This window comes from Bombus huntii, chromosome 1 (assembly GCF_024542735.1).
Source record: "Bombus huntii isolate Logan2020A chromosome 1, iyBomHunt1.1, whole genome shotgun sequence".
NCBI classification, from domain to species: Eukaryota; Metazoa; Arthropoda; class Insecta; order Hymenoptera; family Apidae; genus Bombus; species Bombus huntii.
The window spans coordinates 25,565,926-25,586,415 of record NC_066238.1 but is presented as its reverse complement, the minus strand read 5'-3'; the positions used below and the strand labels follow the sequence as shown (position 1 = coordinate 25,586,415).

Here is a 20,490-nt window from a genome sequence, read left to right as displayed (position 1 = left end):
ATTAACTACGCAAATACGTTAAACGGGTGGTATAAAATGTAGGGATAAACTGTATCCTTCAGGACTCTTTTATTTACAAACTTTATTTATTTTCCATATAATCCATAGCTTCATTCATTTTAACAGTATACAATTAAGCAACATTAAATAAATCAATCAAATAAACTATAGAAAATAGAAAATTTATGAAGACAATTATGATTTATGACACCAGCTTTCAGAAACTAGATATTATCTCTGAGTCGAGATATTAGCACTTAGGACGGTTCTAGTAATGTTAACAATGCCTCTAATTTTCCATTTCCATTGTGTTCTCAATAGTCGAACGTGTCGCAAACACGGATACTTCCGATTGTTAAGGTAGCTAATTCTAGCGATCTGACCGGTCGAAAGTTACCCCGAGGAATTTCTGTCACGTCCGAATAATTGCTGCCATTGCCGTATTTTGTAATATTTCTCCGTGAAAATTTTATACAATATTCTTCGAATGCCATACTTTAATGCACTATTGGTTTTAATAAAGAGATTTTAACTGTGTCGTCATAAATAATTCACAAAAACATGCCTTATTTGTGTACTAATTAACCTTAGCCCCCCCTTAAATATTGTCCTACAGACAATAGATTACCTGCCGGGAGAGCTTTAAATGCCTTTAAGGGTCCACCTTGGCGATCCTTCTCTATTGTATAACTAAGAAGCTTTATTCACTCTCTTGTCCTATCGCATTTTATGGCATCCAACATAAACATACATCGACACACATCTTTGCTTCTGACGAAAACGTTTACCTTCTGAATATGCAATATGCAAATAGCGCAATAAGCAAAAAATAAACCATTTGTCTTTCTAATGCTAACACTGATATAAAAACCAACTCTAATATATAGAATCAAAATGAATGTAACAACCATATAGGTTGATATTTAAAAATTAATAATTAATAAATTAATAATTAATAGATATACCTCATCTTTCTTTTAATCCTTCCAAGATCAAATCTCTTTTATTCTATAAAAGAAATTCTTCCTTCATCACTCATTAATGGTACTCATATTCATAAATATTATAAAGAAGTCACAATGCACTGAGATCAGTTTCACTGATAATAAATACATTTATTGTTCTATTAATTAATAACTTACTAAAGCACAATGTTATACATACAGCATCGATAAATTTTCTAACATCTTTATTTATACTTCTCTAAGTAATTGTTTGTTAATATTTTTTAGCAGGCACGAATCTCATGGGCAAATTCACACAGAGTGTCCGGAGAATCGTTCAGGATGTAAAGGATGAAGGAACATCAAGTAAGTTGCTGTAAAATATTATATACATAGTATTTTTAAAAGAATATATAGATGTATATATGTACATATAGATTTGTAAATTATCATTTGTAATTGATTTCTAAGAACTATATAATTTATTTCAATAATTCACTGTATTTTACTGTAGAATAAATCTATTGTGCTAAATCTATTTGTACTAAATTTAGCAAATTATAAAATGTTCTCTCACATGACAATTTATTTAATCACAATTATTTATATTTAATCATGACTATCTAGTCAAAATCAATTCGACTATTACTTAATCCTTTAACAGTGTAACTCAAAGAAGATTTGAAGCTATGAATTTCATTATTATATCTGCTATTTTCATCATATTTTCCTTCCGTTTGTATCTCTCAAAATATCTTTTTTCAAATTATGAACTACTTTATTCTTGAAAAGTATAGAATATACAAAAAAGAATATTATTCCTAAAGGTACCGCTGACCGACCGAGATGAAATTTGGTGAGCATCGTTGAACGGGGCAATAGATCTGAAATATTTTTTTTTTTTATTTAGTTGTTCACATTCACGATTTGCCCGATTTGGACATTTGGTAGAATTTTTTGGCTGTATCTGAAATATGAAATTTAAACTTCGGGAAATCATACGTTTGGAAGATATAAGCCCCTATATATATATTATATTTAACAGATCTTCCGTTCCATGTTTTAGGCGAAATTACTCATCCTAACTTAATCTAATCTGCCTTACTCATCTCTTATTCGCGTGCACTTTATCACGTCTCGTTATAACGGATCTCTGTAAATCGTTGTCTCGATGGAAAAATTAAAAAAAAAAAAAAGATTAAAAAAAAATTTTCATTCTATATTTTCGACTTCTTTTTTCGCGTCATACAATCCGGTTGTGTTTGTTCGAGATTAATGATAATGAGCCCAGAGTCGCGGCGACAACCAGTCACCGAAGGGATGAACGCTTTGTCTAACAAAGGTATAGGCTAATAAAGTCTAATAAAGGTATAGGGTAAATAGGCTCTCCTTAAAGAGAAAGTAAGAATTAAGAAGAAATAGTTGTAACGGCACTTGACAGAAGGTCTTTCAAACAAACAAATAGTCTTTGTTCTGACTACGGAAAGGTAGGGAAAATCTATTTTTCTCACAAACGACGCTTCCCACTAGCAACTTCCACTCAAGGGCAGCTAGCACCCTCCTCTAACCACCACAATGGAAATTGACCAATTAGCAGCAATGACAACTTCCCTCACTTTCCGAACGAAGATTTTTCTCCACCAGTCCGACGATTTCGTGCCCTTGCACACACCTCATCGTAGTTTTCCTTTTCAGCGTCACCGTGACGGAGGGACACTCTTTCGCGTACGCTCTCATCAACGAGTTAAGTGACGTCTTTGCGATCCGTGAATATTTCACGTCTTAACATATAGTCCAACTTAGACTGTCTAACTTAGCAGTTAGTTGTCAAATCGGTTGTGTCCATACTTGTGTTAATAAACTCTATCTTCATTGTAACACAACGATGGCTAGTTCCAGTGAAGATTCATCAAGCGCCCATAGCTCTAATCCCAACGCCAACCCGACATCAGAAGAGGGACCAGTGCCGGTTATAACATTGCAAGAGCATATGATTATGGTGCGCGATTTTATTCACACGCTGGCGTGGATACAGAGTGCGAAATCTATAAATCTAATGCTACCACATTTTGACCCCGAAATCGCGGGCGCTGATCCAGCCGCATGGTGCGCAGCTGCTAATCAGCTTATGAAGGACAACCCTCTACAAGACAGCGCGCTAATTTCTGCTTTAAAAAATGCTCTAAAAGGTTCTGCAGCGTATTGGTTTACGCAGATTGTGAATGGCAAAGCGCTTACCTGGCCGATGTTTATGGAACTTTTTACTACGCGTTTTGGTGGTAAAGAAACAGCAACCTCGACATTAATGAGTATATCCAGAGAAAAACCACAGAAGGGCGAAAACATGGCAGCTTACTTAATTCGTCTCCGCTCCCTCCTGGAGGCGAAGTGGCAAAATGTAACTAAGGAAGAAGTAATCATCGCTATCATTCTTTGTCACTTGAGCGCACGAGATCAGCGCATTAAACAAATAGCACTTGAAAAGGATATCAAGACCAAGGACCAATTGCTAAGAGAAATGAGAGATCTCGATCTCACGAAGAGGCCGGCATCTTCGACAAGTAATACATCAACTGGCCCCGAATCCAGACGATATGTAGAGGATTGATCTTATCAGACATCACGAAATACAGGTTACTGTTTGTGAGCAATTTATTTAAAATAAATATATTGTCTATAAAATTAATTGACACACTAAGCACAAGTCCAGATACAATAACTTTCGCGAAAATAAAAACGCGCAGTCTCAAGAAACTCCGTATATACGTCTGATGCGTCTGTATGCTTATACTGTGATTGCTGAACTTCTTTGCTCGTCATTTCATTTGTTTTTTTATACTGGTCGGGGGACAGTCGAAAAGTTTGAACTCGACTGCGTTTGACGGTTGAAAGTAGCGGCGACATTATTTTGCTCAGAGTTCATTACTTCTTGCAATACCTATGATCTAACGGTAATGATACTCCGAAACAAAACAACAACAGGATTTGAATTTGTCCTACTCGCGTGCGGCTACATTACCCCCCTTCCAGTGATAACGTTTACGTTAAAAAAATTTTTTTAGAGTATCTACGGAGTTTCTCTTCGTCGAGTTTGTCGTCGCTATTTTACAATTTTTACGCCTATCCGACATATTAAGACGCCTAATCGAGACCTGCCTGGAATCGGTCGGGAAAACGAACTCTACGTCCATACATCGTAACATACCTATTTCTAGTGTTTTCTTCCGATGTTCTACCGTTGTCTACGCTGTTTTCCTCGCGCGCATTCTCTTGCTTCACCGGAATAAGTATGTCCCGAGGTTCGGCGGTCTTTTCTTCACTATCATCTGGGACGCCGAACGCCGGTTTTAAACGATCTATGGAAACCGTTACGTCGCGATCGTTTATTCTAATAATGTAATTTTTTTTGAGGCGTTTGATGACCTTGTACGGTCCATCGAACTGAGGCTGTAAAGGGCCCTCCCATGACGTCATGACGCAAGGAAACATGATTTGAATTGACCTCTAACTCATGACTTTTGTTTTTCTCTACTTTTTGTTTTTCTCGTTTTAATGTTGCTTTCCACGGTCATTAGCAACCTCATGTACCTATCCTTGTTCAATTTTTAATATATTTACACTGATTCTAATGCATAAACATCCACAATATTATAATATTATGAACCATATGAAAGGTTTCTTATATAAATTTCTTATATAAATTTAGTTATCACATAGTGGTAAAGGGCCTCTTTATCTGCCTTTTCACTTTATAATATAAAATAAAATATTCAATGTGATAACATTGATAATAATCTAATAGTTATTCTAGATATAAAAATATAATCACGATGTTCATTAATTCTTTCCAAATTGAAATTATCGAACTTTTCCTTACCAAGCAAATGACAGATCCAATACAATTAAGAGGGTTGATAATAAAAACAATACTTGTAAAATTTGTTTACTTCTTAGATAATAACGCAAACTCACAACAGGGTGGAATTAATGTTATAAAAAATAATCTATACTTTAACTATCAAATGAAAATTAACCAGTTCTATAAAAACCTTCGTCACGAGGTCTTTATGGTTATAATTAAATAGGTATAGTTTTTCTGCGATATGATTATAAATGCACTCACTCAGGAATTGTGTATATTGTACATATTATTATACAGGGTGGTTGGTAACTGGTGGTACAAGCGGAAAGGAGGTGATTCTACGCGAAAAAAGAAGTCGAAAATATAGAATAACAATTTTTCGTTTGAGGCTTTGTTTTCGAGAAAATCGACTGTGAATTTTCGCTCGGTACGCGTGCGGTACGTTTTAACGGATCTCACTGTTTGATCGTTGTCTCGATGAAAGAATTAAAAAAAAAAAGAAAATTAAAAAAAGTTTTTCATTCCATATTTTCGACTTCTTTTTTCGCGTAAAATCACCCCCTTTCCGCTTGTACCACCAGTTACCAACCACCCTGTATAATTATGAATATTTTGTTTAAAAAATTAAATTGTATTGAACAGAAATTAAAAATGCTAGAGCAATCTTTCGCTGTCATGGAGAAAAATAAACGTGTACAGAAATTGTTTTTGTCATGAATTCTTTAATTTTTTCATTTACCAATTTACAATTACTCACTATTTTGTCATAGACCATGACCTACCTTATGTTAATAATACTAATGCTCTGTCTCCCACAGGAGGAATACAATAGCTCAAAAGTGTATCCAATCTTTCCCCGTTATCCGATCTTAAAGGACATGATAAAGGATATAATGCATAATCCAGACTATATGGAAGTTTGTCACGAGGTGGACCAAGCATAGCGGCCAGACCCCCTCCACCGCTCGCCACGTATGACCTTGTAAAAAGGATCTTAGCGTGAACGTTGGTGAAGGGGGTGTACCAGAAACAAGCCTGAGCAAGACTTTCACTTCTCCATTCATGGTGGCTAATTACCGCAAATTCTGTTTTATTTCACACTTACGGTCTCTATAAAGATCTACATATCTGTGTTTATAGCACGTTTCGTCTGATGATATTCAGCCGGTACATATTTACAAGAAACTATACATCACCTTGTGTGTACGCTAATTGGAATCATGTTTGTTAATTGAATGCCCGAAGAAAATATGCGTGAATGCAAAGTAAGGAAATATGACATTGAGTTGTGAGGGGAAAAGGAACAGAAGATAGATTTTATAAAAAAATATATAATTAAACGAACATTCCTTTGAAGATTCTCCGTATGTTGGAATGATGCTTTTAGTATAGTATTTTTCGTGGTATTTTATGGTATCACGAGAGATCTGCTACTTGGCGACAATAAATAACAATACAAATGCAGAAATTAATTTTTGTTGCATTTTTATTGAATAAAGAATTTTTAGAATTATAAAATAACTTATTAGTATTTCAAGAGAGAAGAGGATAATTCATGAAAAATGAAATTATGTAAAATTATTTGCTTGTTGTGATTCTAAAATTTCGTCTTTTCGATCTGAAAAATAAGATAATTATCAAAAGGATTCTTTAATGTGAAAATTCATCAAAATATAGAAAGAAATAAAGATATATTTCGACAGGAGCGCCAAGTACTACAAGAACAACTAATTCCAACATAGGGAAGAAATAAAATTGATCATCTTAGTTTCTGATTACGATCGGAATAGCCGCTTGCACGTTGAAACACAAAATACAAAAATTACACCAGTACGTTTCATACGTAAACGTTGTGTAAACGTGGTGTAAAATTTCTGTTAAGGCACTTCATAATGGAGAAAATCCTGAGAAATGTTAGATTTATAAGATGTTGTCGAGTGTTGTGTATCTTTGTATGCAAATTATATCGTATGCGCGTGCATGTGCTTATCAAAATAAAAAAATGATTTAAGTGATTAAGTGTAAAATGCAACACTCTGCTTTCTGCTACTCGATGCCGTCATTAAGCATTGTCAACTTAATAAGAGTTTGTTGAACAAAGGAGACCTCTCTTTACCTACGAACAGGACAAACGGTAGCAATTTAGTAAGAGGAATATATTTATTCTGCGTCAAATATCGCTTTGCGAATGATGACACTCTTTTTCGTAATACAGAAACATTTTGCTTCGACTACGGTGGGAACTAGATATTTAGGTATAACATCATTAACTCATTAATAATCGTTGTCGTACGCGATGGTGTAACCGCAACCGATGTAACACAGGATGATGTTGATGGTGATGTTGCACAGAGAAAAATTTATTGTATCCATTATTTTATGTTATAATTTTTTCTATAGAGTTTATTGAAGTTTAATATCGTACCAACCATAAAATTATTAGCGGTACTATAGGAGGATATATCATAGTGCGAGATATTAATTTGCACTAATTTATCAAGTAATTTTGTATCCTCGATAGATATTAACAAACTTGATTTCGCTTTATTCGTGCATATTCAACACTTAAATAGCGATTTTTTAAATCTCATACTGGAAGTCATTTGAAAAAGAATAAGTCATTAAAAGTTCAATACGAAGGATTTGTCTTTCACTTCTATCATGGTTCTCAAATTTCTTCTCGTCTTTTACTTTCGTAAAATTTTAAATTCTGCAGGAATAATCTTTTCTATTTTATGAAACAAATGATTCTATACCCTTGTATTTTGTTGTATCTATGCTTTATTTATCAATTGTTTAGATATGTAACATTATACACATAAAATATTTCTTAAACTCCTAAAAGAAAAATGCCTAACAGAGTTAAAATTTATTTATCTTGAAACATATACTTGATATAAAAACATAATTTTTCCGTCTAGTGAAAGTGGAAAAATTGCTATCAATATCTTTACTTCGTGCAGAAAGCAGTTCACTTATAATATCCTGTACGAACTTCTTTTCATCATCAGTTGAAAAACTACACGATGTATGTGCTGTATTCACATTCGACTTCAATTAAAACGCAATGACTGCTTTGTATATCTTGGGTGAAACAGTGCTAACCATAGATCATACACATTTACGTTATTGTATAATAACGTAGAAAGAAGAGGATGTATTCTTTAAGAAATTTGACGTAATAAACATATCTCATCATTATCACATTTACATATATACAATATAAATATAAAAGCACCTACATGATATAAACAGACACACGTGCGTACTTTTACAACAAATTGAAATAAAATATTTCACTTTAGTCAACCTCTACATCTTCAGGAATTATAAAATTATCCATTGTTCTACGTAACGTCGATTCATCTTATATTCCTTTGGTAGCGAAGTACATATGTATGTATGTAAGCAAGATATGTTTATCTACTAACATAATTATATGATGCACTATAGTTTTTATAAAAACTGTTAAATCAATAAAATATCGTATTCGCTATAATTCATGAAAAATATTCGAGTTCGTGTATTAACATAACTTGACACAAACGTTATATGAATTAACTCGGCTGAAAAGATTAACTTTCCACCAAATTTTTCAATTTTTAATTAAAAAATAAATTTTAATAAATTGAAAAAAATGAATAGACATGAAAAACTGAGAAGTTTCGGCGTACATAGTTAATAAAATACCATAAATTCTATGACGTTATTTATTTTTCATTCGCTTGCTTCATGAAAGCTTATGAAAGCTTAAATTGATTGTGGAATATAATTAATCGATTCATCTATCACGCTATTAGAATAAGCAACGGTGCATGAAATGATAGCAAAAACTAATATAATACGAATATATAAACTATAAAAAGTTTTACTACGTTATCTTAATATTTAAAAATCTAATAATGAATTATGGCGGACTTACGATTTAAATGTATAAATTATAAACTAGATAATCAAACGAATTTCTGTAAACGTCCGTTTACGAGAAAAATTCGCGGAATATATCATAATTTGATATCAAAATTTCAATTACTTAAATTTATCAAAACTCTCCGACGAACATCTGCAATATTTCATATATATAAATAATCATAGTTTGCATAATATTTAAAATAAGTACTTCCCGGAATGGAATATTTATTTTAATACACATTATTGTGATATTGATTTACATTTCAAGTGGAACACATAACAGCCTTGGAAAAATCTATACTGAGCGTTTAAATCGTTAAAATCTAGTCGTAAAAGAAACAAAAATACGAATCATCTACTACGTAAGTAATGTGTAAGAAAAAAACCAATGGCTGACAGCTCGAAATCAAAATGCACGTATATGTAATGCACGACAGACATTGAGACGACAAGACGATCTATTATCAAAACGTGGATCCTTTTCAATGTATGTCGATGCCTAGTGACCCATAATCCCTTCCCTTGTATGTTTAAAATGATTCTTATATCCCAATCAAAAGCCTGTTACAAACAAAGAAAATAACGGATCAGTTCAGAGAAATGCTGGGTACAGGCATATACAGAAACTAAAATGATGATTAAGCGGTCAAATGACATACTTGATGATTAATATCGAAAAGGTAATTTATGATCTCGTAATGCACATTCCTCTTCAAATTGATTCATATCTGAAAACAAAATGAAACTTACGATACTTATGCGAATCAAATTTTGCAGGGAATAAAATATTTTTCGAACGGTGTTCTTTTCTATCACACCGATCGCCTTCAGTTTATTGATATCAAAAGTAACACGTACAAAATAAAATTTAAGCGACCCTAAATAATGAGCTTACACGAACAGTACTTTAATTTTTACAAATTTCATGATAATTTTGCATTGTAATATACTTTTTTTTCGCCGAAATGCACAAGAAATTTTGCAATGAATCAAACTTGAGAAGCTTCGAATGAAATTTATACAAATATTAATATTAAGGTATATTGGAAATGGAAATTTCAAAAATTATATCAAATATCAATCATGCGCAAGATTATATCGTATAAAATTATAAAGAAGACGGATTGAAATTTATTTGTCTGCATTCAGCAAATCTACGTAAAAGAGGAATACATACATACTGTAGCTATTGAGTTTCTAGAATAGCGCTTTTGTCGTAGATATTTGTCTTCTTCTATGATCTATGTATATGTATAAAGAAACGTACAATATTTGAAGAAATTTCGACACAAAAAACTACGCTGCAGCTTAATAATTTCCAATTTATTTTCCATTAATATTTCCTAATTTCGTTATCTAGCATATATACTTAACCCTTTCTTTAAATTATTTAGTTATTCTTGCAAATACATTAGCACATAATCAAATATTTACTTGCGCTATAAATCAAAAAAGAACCTGAATACTTAAAGATCAAAATTTAGAAAAAATCGCGAACATTATTTATGCAATGTTAATTGACTATATTATATTCTTGACGTTAATATAAAGACCAAAGTTAACTGAAGAATCACCACGAAATGTACACGTTACATAGTCTATACAAGTTCATTATTAAACTTTGTTTCTGAAACGTTGACTGGTTAAATTATATTTATAATTACTCTATGTATATTCAGATGCATCTACGATTACCTTGAGATAATATAATCGCGACATAATTCATATCTTTTATGTAAAACAAAATACCTTCTTAGACCAATGATCGCATAATATTAAGGAGAACTTAAGGTATAGTATAAAGCGGAACTACATGTAGCGAAGGAGTAAAGCTATACTCGATGCAATGTCTTTGAATTGATGAATATAGCAAGTGCGCTCGCTGTTTTAATGAAACTAGGAGAGTGCCAAATAGATTTTGAAAGTTTATACGTGTGCGTAAGTGCGAATATGACGTTATGCAATGGCGTATACATATATATTTGCGAGTGTTACTGTAAAATTTTTATATAGTGTATTGTACGTAATAATGTTGACGTAGTTTTATTTTGCTGGACTGATCGTTAATTGTGCGTAAAAATTTTTTATGACTATATAAAACAGAAACTTTTACCTATGCATAATGCATATAAATTAAATTATTTGTTGTATACAGGGTGGTTGGTAACTGGTAGTACAAGCGGAAGGGGAGTGATTCTAAGCGAAAAAAGAAGTCGAAAATATAGAATGAAAATTTTTTTTTTATTTTTTTTCTTTTTTTTAATTTTTCCATCGAGACAACGATCTACAGTGAGATCCGTTATAACGAGACGTGATAAAGTGCACGCGTACCAAGCGAAAATTCAAAGTCGATTTTCTCGAAAACAAAGCCTCAAACGAAAAATTGTTATTCTATATTTTCGACTTCTTTTTTCGCGTAGAATCACCCCCTTTCCGTTTGCACCACCAGTTACCAACTACCCTATATAAAATAAAATCTATTTTAATTTCAGTAATTAAAACTATTTTCAGTAATGAAGATATTTAGTAAAATTCGTTATTTATTGGAAAAGATATTGAAAATAAGTTATTGAAGTGTGCGAAAACCGGGACTCACTCCAGCGAAAAAAACTATCAATGATATAAGTATAATTACTATGAACATACACATACGGATGTCTGATACGAGAGATCTACCTAATGTGTTTAAGAGTGTGTACATGGTAGACGTAATAACCGTGTTAATGTCCTATAGAAATATATAACATTCAATGGTGCTTTGGTTTCTCATGGAATGCTATTAAGAGAGGTCTTTAAACCTTTAAAGATACGATATTTCTATACGTATAAAACACGATAAATATACAAAGGAGCACCTTTTTAATCTTTATCCCTCCTACTCTAATAGCAATATGGCCGTAAAGTAATAAAATTTGTACGATCTAAAAGAAACTAGATTTGCATCAATCTATGTATGTACATGTTTTTATACAAATCGGCACATAATGATTGAAAATGTTCAGCACATGTCATATTGTAAAAATACTAAGTTTATTCCAAAAATAACATCGGCAAGTTTAAGATCAATAAGGTACATGAAGATCAATTACGAAATCAAAGGACCATTATCCACTGATTCAATATACATAAGTGTACAATAATCGAATGGCAAATGAAATTTATGGCTTTGAGTAAGAATTCAATTTTCGAAACTTTATCTCGCGTTCTTGATAAGTGTATGTTTATGGAATCTATCAATGAAAATTCGACCAATCTGTATGTCTATAACCAGTAATCGTACGCTCTATGACACACGTTTCATGTACGCATCTAAACGATGTATTTCTGTAAGTAGATAGAGAATATGTATACATATTCGCTTTATTACGATAAGCTTCTGGGTGCATATCGATAAGTTACATAGACGTAAATTTTTACGGATAAAAAAAATAAATATAAATATATATATTTTGACAGGAACTTCATAAGGAAGTTAGAGAAAATCTTGAGGAGGACCTTCACTGAGACTATTCGTTTAGCGTACAAGCTGTGAAACGATGCAAACGTTTACAAGCAAACGATTCGTTGCTGAAGGTTCAATATTGAACGATCATCGTATGTCCCTATAAAAGAATTCTAATATCTTCGTGATATTTTCTGATATAATGTACGATGCCGCGAATTGAATTATTTCGCACGTTTTAGATCCGATTGTGTGAATGTCTTTAAATACTTTCGTATTCTGAACGAAATTGTGGAGTCACAGTCCATCTCAAAAAACAAAAAGGAGTCGTAAAGAATTTGAAGATATAGTATTTTATAATTTCATAATCATTAGTACGTGATCATAGGTTTTCGTATTTTTACTCACAATTATATTATAACTATGATAAGTTGCCCTAAACAAAATAATTCGTTTTACGCACTATTAGAATACATACTAGCGTAGAGCAAGAGATGTCAAGGTATTATTAGTACAGCCAGCATTGTGTACTTCATTGTAAAATGTGCGATTTAATGAACAGACTACACGTAAATTAATAACTCAATCACCAGGCTAGATCGACTGAGAGAACACATTATACATATAAGATTATACACATAGGTCGTCTGTTATGATTTATATCGTGCAATCTTCGCAGTCAATAGTTAACGAAATATAGATTTTCAGATCAATATGTGAAGTTTATTAAGCGCGTACGTTTCAACGTCGCAAGCAATTCACAAATGTTTCTCGAACTTCGATCATTGATACCATTAATCGCTAGTCCGTGTAGAATTTATAATATACATATAATCACTTGTGGTAACATGAAAAAGGGAGATAAGCTGTTGTGATGTTTGTATGTTCGTTACGGTAGAATTGCAAAGTGGAATTATTTAGGAATGCATAGTGTATAGCTATACCATAATCATGTATGATATCGTTTAGATTTTTATCAGTTCCATTATTATGTGTATGGTAATTTATTGAAGTACAGTTAGAGTACAATGCTCACGTTGATCAATTGTAAATTATGTCATGTACTTGATGAATTTATACACACACGCGTCTGTTCTTATTTAACACTGGCTTTTATTTCTATTAAAATTCTTTATGTCTGATCATAATATATGAACATGAAATATCTGACTGTACACAAATTATGTTTAAAGAATTAAGGAAATCAACGTTCATTATCAATATATGCATAAATGATGCGTTTAATGCAAACTATATATATACTACTTCTCGTTAAAGAAAAACGTCGATGTCCTGACTGTTTCGTGTTGAGAACTAAAGTTTTTGATGTTTTAATAACCGCTTCGTTAAAAAAAACAGAATCTTAACGTCAAATTATAATGCTGCTAATCGTTGTTAAACTTTAATGTACAGAATACAAACTATTATAAAAAAATAGTCAAAAATCTTTTCATTTAAACACAATTTTGCATTAAATCTTTGCGTGTCAAATTTTGATATATTATTTCTAATATATTGATATACGTATATATATATATATATTTATTAATAAAAATTATAGTTATTAATGGCATTTAATACAAATGTATATATATTTATATACATTTAAATATATACATTAATATATATATATATTACTTTTCCAAAAAAAAAAAACTTTTAATACTGTAAAGGACGTTAAGATTCTTGAAAAAAGGTAGAGTTAGAAAAAACGAGAATAGCCGACGAATCGCATAATGTTGATGTGTGTAAGTAAAACTATTAGTTTGCAATTCATGTAACTAGATATCCGATGAATGTGACGTATGTTAATAAGCAAGTAAAATGTTACAAGGAAATTGTGTGTTTGTAATAGCGTTCCTTAAACGGACTGGCCCTTATAGATAACATTTAAAGAAAATGCTTTTATGTATGAACTGGTGTTCACTAGTACACGACTAACTAATAGACATCATGCTAGATTAGTTAAAATGTAATGTATGCTAGATGTTATAGTGTTGTACTAGTGTTTACATCTTCCTATTTATGCGTTCTGTGTTTCCTGGTGGAAAATAGCGAGTAGTTACGTGTACAAGTAGTTTTAAAAACGATCTTAGTCCATTGATTTGAACAGAATTTTATGCTACAGTACATATCGAATGTACGATTTTAATTTCCCTGTAATACATCTTTGTTACCGCTATAAAACTTCACTTGTTTATTGGTTGTTAAGCTTTGTTAATAAAATACTATAAAATTTTAAATGACTTATTTACTCGATTTTCTGAATCCATTTTTTGAAATTTCATTCTCTGTTATTAGGTTGTCCCAGAAGTTTCTTTCGTTTTATAAAGAAATAATAGATGCACAACATTTTTTGTTTTGTCCATATTTTGTATGACCCATTTTGTTCTATTTTTATTATTATGATCATACGTAATTTAATAATATAATATAAAGCAAAAAATGTTGTACTGGTATTATTTCCTTATAAAACAAAAGAAACTTTTGGGACATTTCCCATATTATATATAACTGAATCGGTGATTAAGCAAGTGTCCTATGTCTCATTTCGAGATATTTAAAGTTTTGCGTCTGGCGCATAAATTGAGTTCTGTTTAATGTCACAACATCCAACTCAATCCAGCTGTTTCAATATAATATATAGTATGGTTAAATTTCTACTACTTTGAAAAGTACTATGCAACGTAAAATAAGTGATAAATCCAATTTTTTTAGATATTTGACTTATCCACTTTCATAATCACCGGAACAATTGGAATGTGGATTTTTCTGCACTTATGAGAAAATTAAATGTAAAATATCTAAAGTATTCGGTAACCTAATTATAATATATACATGTAAATTTATTAAACTTTTATATTGTATAAGTATAAAATATTTTTTACTTGATTTTAATAATTTAATTTATTAATAAGTTCTGTTATGCATTGAAAGAACTTTAGCGATAAGATTAGTGCATATGAATGCAATAATACATAAGTCATATTGTATCAGTTTCTCTAAATAAGCGGATCGCAGATTAGTCCTTCCGAAATACATATCAATTTTTCACAGGCGGCACCACTAATAGCATGGAAGTTAGTAACAATCAAGATGGCTGCTACCAACTCGAATATATCCAGTGATAGTCCAACCAAGAAGGAGGACGAATTCAATGAATTTTATTCCGAAGTATGTAAATCTCGAATGACATCATATCATTAGAACACTTATCTGTGTAGAAGTCAGTTTTTGATACAATTCTTGGTTATATAACTGTAAACACTTGTACCTTGTTTTAAGGGTTAACAAACGTTACTATGTATGCATTAAACAATAATAATAAATCGAATTTAAAGTACAATTTACCATTAGTTTTCCGTTATTTGATAAGTGATACCTAACATTTCTTAAAACATCATAAAGTAAATTGCTTTCTCAGTAAACTTTTGAGTTATAAATAAGCCTAACCTATACAACTGTATTCGTGCCCTAAACAAATAGTTGTTTTGCATTGTACAAAATTTTATTTTTCTTCAGGTGAAAGAAATAGAAAAAAGAGATTCGGTATTAACTCCCAAACAACAAATTGACAGACTACTTCGACCTGGCTCATCGTATTTTAATTTAAACCCTTTTGAAGTATTACAAATTGATCCATCCACATCTATAGATGAAATAAAAAAGAAATATCGACGTGTAAGTTAACATCTTTCTCGTCTTTAATATAATGTGTAAATTTTAAAATATACGTTATTAAATTATTTTTATTATGTAGATGTCAATTCTTGTGCATCCTGATAAAAACCAAGATGACGCAGAACGTGCACAACAAGCATTTGAAAGTATGTATTAATTTTCACTTTAAGAACTGATAAATTTTCAAAATTGTTTCTTTCATTACAGTTGTTAACAAAGCATGGAAAACATTGGAAAACGAAGAAACTAGAGCTAAATGCATGGATGTTATAGAAGAAGCAAAAGCTAGAACGGATCATATGGTATGAATAATAAACAAATAAATCCTTCTCATTTATAAGAATATATGTGCAATATATTTATAAATGTCGAAAAATTTGCTAGATTGTAGAAAAGAAGAAAAAACTGAAAAAAGAAGGAAAAACAGAAAGTGCAAATATACTTGAAGAGGAAACAGAAGAAGGTTATAGACATGCAGTTTGGGTTATGACAATGAAACTTTTTGCTGACATGGAGAGAAGAAGGTTAATTTGAATAATAATAATAATATAGTTTATGAAATTGATTCTATTATCTGTAAATAAAAGTTTGTGATTTTTTTTCTGTAGAAGGGAATTAGCTACTCGAGATGCGGAACAACGTAAAAGGAAACGGGAAGAAGAACTATCTGCAGAAGCACAAGCTGCGTTAGAACGTGAGTGGCAAAAAAATTTTGAAGAATCTCGACAATCAAGAGTTGATAGTTGGAAAGCTTTTCAGTCTGGTGCTAGTGCCACAAAACAAAAGAAAGCAAAAAAATTGAAAGCTTTCAGGCCTCCTAAAACGAAAGCTGAATCACGATAATTAAGTAACTGTTCCTGACACCTGGCATAGATTCTTTTATTTGATCAGCATTTCATATTTCTTGCAAAAAATGTAGTTTAAATAGCATGTTTTCACTATGTGACAAATTATTGATTTTATTAGAACTAATTGGAATTGTTCTCATTTAAAATTCCTTTCTTAATTAAGAATTTGTTATTTAAAATTAGTTAAAAAAATTAAAATCAGGTGTCAAAGTAGAGAATGAATTGTAAACAGAGTGATGAGTACATTGAGCAGCAAAGTGTGAGAATGATTAGTGTATGTATCGTTCACAAATAATTTGTGTGTTTGTTGAATCTACATGTATGTATGAACGTACATAGTTGTGATATATTTACATGGCCCGAACAAGTTCGACTTTAAATAAAAGCTTGATCTAATGAAATTATTGTATGAAATGTAAGACAATTTCCATTTGTACTATACATACATTACATTTGTATTGTTGGATAACAAATGTCAATTTTATAATATACACGTACCTCATATTTTTATCTGAAATATACAATCACATGACACAATGCTTTAAAAAAAAGACAACATTTAAGTTATACAATGTGTTAAATGAAATTTAGATTAATATTTCTTACTTTTTCATATACTTTTATAAATTACTGTGGAAAGTTTGCATATATCATACCAATAATTGACAATTAAAAAAATATTGCTGTTTTAAAGCTACAAGATGATTTGAAATACAAAATATAAAGATAAAGGTAAAGTATGAATGTTCTTCTGCAGAATACAACCTCTGCTTACATATTGTTATAAAAATTCGACATTATGTATTGGTGTCATGTGTGCACAAAGTATATTTATCTAACAATGTATAATATAATTGTTACATTATACTAAGGCAAAATATTTCATCTGTATTTCATACATAATGCGGATGAAATTGTGACGCTTTTATATACCTTTGTTTCTTTATTCACTTTCTTTTTCAATTTTGGTAAATAGTTTGCCGCTGCACTAACAATCATATTTTGCACCTTGAGTGACATTACAGTAGTCATATTAACATCTAGAATTTGTTAATCGCTGATTTTAAATGTGCTACGAGCAAAACCATATATAAAATAATTTAGCGTATGTTTCCTTTGGAAATCAAAAAATGTAACATATTACATTCCTTTTAGTTTAACAAAACACTCTAAGTAAGTGATACGACAATATTTTACGTTCATTGCCATCGAAATAGTTTAACGGGCCATGTAGTTATAATTTTCGGTTTTCAATAGACACTCGCATAATGGATGTTATATCGCGACGTACACTTGGTCCAACTGTAATTTGTAAGATTATTGTAAGAAGACAAATTTCTAAAGCATAAGTTTCTCATTGCAAGTCACTTTAAATAGTTTTACTAATATATGAAAGTCAATGTTGTACAAGTGCCGATAAGAATAAACGGCGAGAAAGTGTTTGTGTGTAAAAGATAAAATCGTAAGATGAAATTTTTATCAAAGATATTAAGCTGAATAGCTGATCACAACGTGAAATAACATTTATTTCCAATTTTTTTCTATTTTGTTTTTGTAATATGAATTTTTCTATGATGCCATAAACTTTATTAATTCCGATTTATATATATATATATATATATAATATTTTTATTAATATTATATATTATATAATATATAATATCATTATTTTATTAATATCATTATTTATATATATATATATATATATATATATATATATATATATATATATATCAACGCAATATTAATAATCATTTTACTATCATTCAGTAATACCAAATAATGGATTAAACAATACACACTCGGAGAATGCCTCGTTTATTTATAATATATATACGATACTGGATGGTAGAAAAAAATCTATTCGTGGCTTTTATTTATATGTACAAAAATTTTATTATTTCACAACAAATGATATTATATGACCACATATTCTGTATTAGGCGGAATTGTTTGAAAAATTAACTTTTTTTTCTTAAAATTGATTTCAACTTTTCATTCATTTGTGAAAATGTTACAACGGATATATTATAGTATTATTTAATGCTATAAAAAATTCATTTTATACAAGTAGTAGATTACAAGTCGTCAATGATAATAATTTGTATTGTTCTTTATTTAGTTCGACCATTTGTTATTAATGTATTCATCTTGTATATTATGACGTCCATGGGATATAAAATGTAAATATGATACACATCGAGTATTCATAATTTAATAACTCCACTCAGGGTGTATGAAAAACATGATAACATTTATGTGACTGAATTGATTCAATATGAAATATCTACGAAAACTTTTTGCTGAAATTAATTTGGATAAATATATCCTGAATAATGTGATATGCAAATATGAAATTAAAGGTGTAAAGTGTAACGTTGTAGAAAAATCGAACAAGTCGTGTTCTATTTATTCGTTCACGTGAATGTACCAAATTTTTATGCACTCTACATTCGTAATTACTGGAAGAAAGAAGAATGAAGACTCTACAATTTTTATATATAATCATATTTTATATTTCACAACTTCCTCATCAGGCTTTTTTAGGTTTACATCATAACTCAATAAGAATATTACAAGAAATAAATTACTCATATTTATAGATATTTACTAGTATGTTTACTAAAAATTTTCGAGAATAAGAAACTGCAAAAACAAAACACAGAACACAACCATCCCTATTGTAATTAACCTTAACACAATATCCTTTAATTTTATTAAACTTCTGTTAATAGTATCAAACGTGCTAATAATTATTCATCGTCTCGTCTCTTTTACTCTTTGCATGATCACACTGACTAAAATTAGCACTTTTATTTCTTTTATAAATAAATATAGGAGTGTGATATAATGCAATTTTTATGTGCAATGTTTATTTTTATCTGTACTTGCTAAACACTTTGTCGTCATAATGTCTTTCAAAGCTGCTGCGCTAGCAATGACGATGAAATGCATTTTACGTGACTGTACACTTCCATTCGGAGTGTGTACGTGAGTCACATATAGAAATGTATTGACCGAAATTATACACATATCGAAACATATTCTATTTATTTAATTTTAAAATATAACTTATAACAGTATTAATATTTTCTTTTGTAAGTTATACTTCATCTTACATAAATTACAATAATTAGAAATATTCTAAGCATATTTTTATTACTTTTACAGTAATTGAAAAATGTAATTTTATAATAATATATTTTTGCTATAAATAATACATTTTTATATGCGACGCTATTATTAAAACTAAAAAAGTTATTATTTGTACTTTAGTAAAAAGAAAATCTACAAATCCTTGTCTTGAAAAATATATATCTTTCGAACTATTATCGACAGCAAAAAATATAAAGTCAATTCGTTAATACCGTTTAGTTATTGAAAATAGCTTAAATGAACTGAACAAGAAGTTCTGAATAGAAAATACGCTGCTCGACGATCTATACTTTCTTCAAATATTTGCGTTTTCTATTTAAGTATTTACTATAATTATTCAAATATTGTACTCTTTCAAAAAGATTATAGTACAAATAGAATATTTAAATTTTATACAAATATTCTACTTGTATTATATCATTGATTTAACGATACAACTGATTGCCAATATTATGAATAGATTATATTAATTTGTTTAGAATTTGTAAAAATGTATGATACAGCAAGAATATTAATATTTAGCTTTGCATTTGCAAACTGCGCATGCGCGAGGCATATGTATATACGTACCAAGCACCATGCGCAACAGGTAACAATTCGTCCTTTCAAATTTTCAGTTCGATCCGTAGGAAATCGGTTTCTCCT

General features: G+C 30.4%; 1 protein-coding gene across 3 annotated transcripts in view; it reads left to right on the top strand.

Annotated features, from left to right (window-relative positions):
* The window catches only part of LOC126866841 (dnaJ homolog subfamily C member 8), a 131,870-nt gene extending 112,984 nt beyond the window's left edge, over window positions 1-18,886 (top strand). For 2 of the 3 annotated variants that reach the window (XM_050620827.1, XM_050620822.1), the window contains exons 2-7: window positions 15,218-15,334; window positions 15,683-15,841; window positions 15,921-15,987; window positions 16,049-16,143; window positions 16,226-16,365; window positions 16,450-18,886. In XM_050620827.1, coding sequence (XP_050476784.1) covers window positions 15,218-15,334; window positions 15,683-15,841; window positions 15,921-15,987; window positions 16,049-16,143; window positions 16,226-16,365; window positions 16,450-16,684 — 813 coding nt within the window. In that variant the 3' untranslated portion in view covers window positions 16,685-18,886. Of the gene's footprint in view, window positions 1-5,853; window positions 5,872-15,217; window positions 15,335-15,682; window positions 15,842-15,920; window positions 15,988-16,048; window positions 16,144-16,225; window positions 16,366-16,449 lie in introns of those variants that run through there. The other variant, XM_050620812.1, reaches the window with a different exon arrangement.
* Window positions 18,887-20,490: the final 1,604 nt, after the last annotated feature.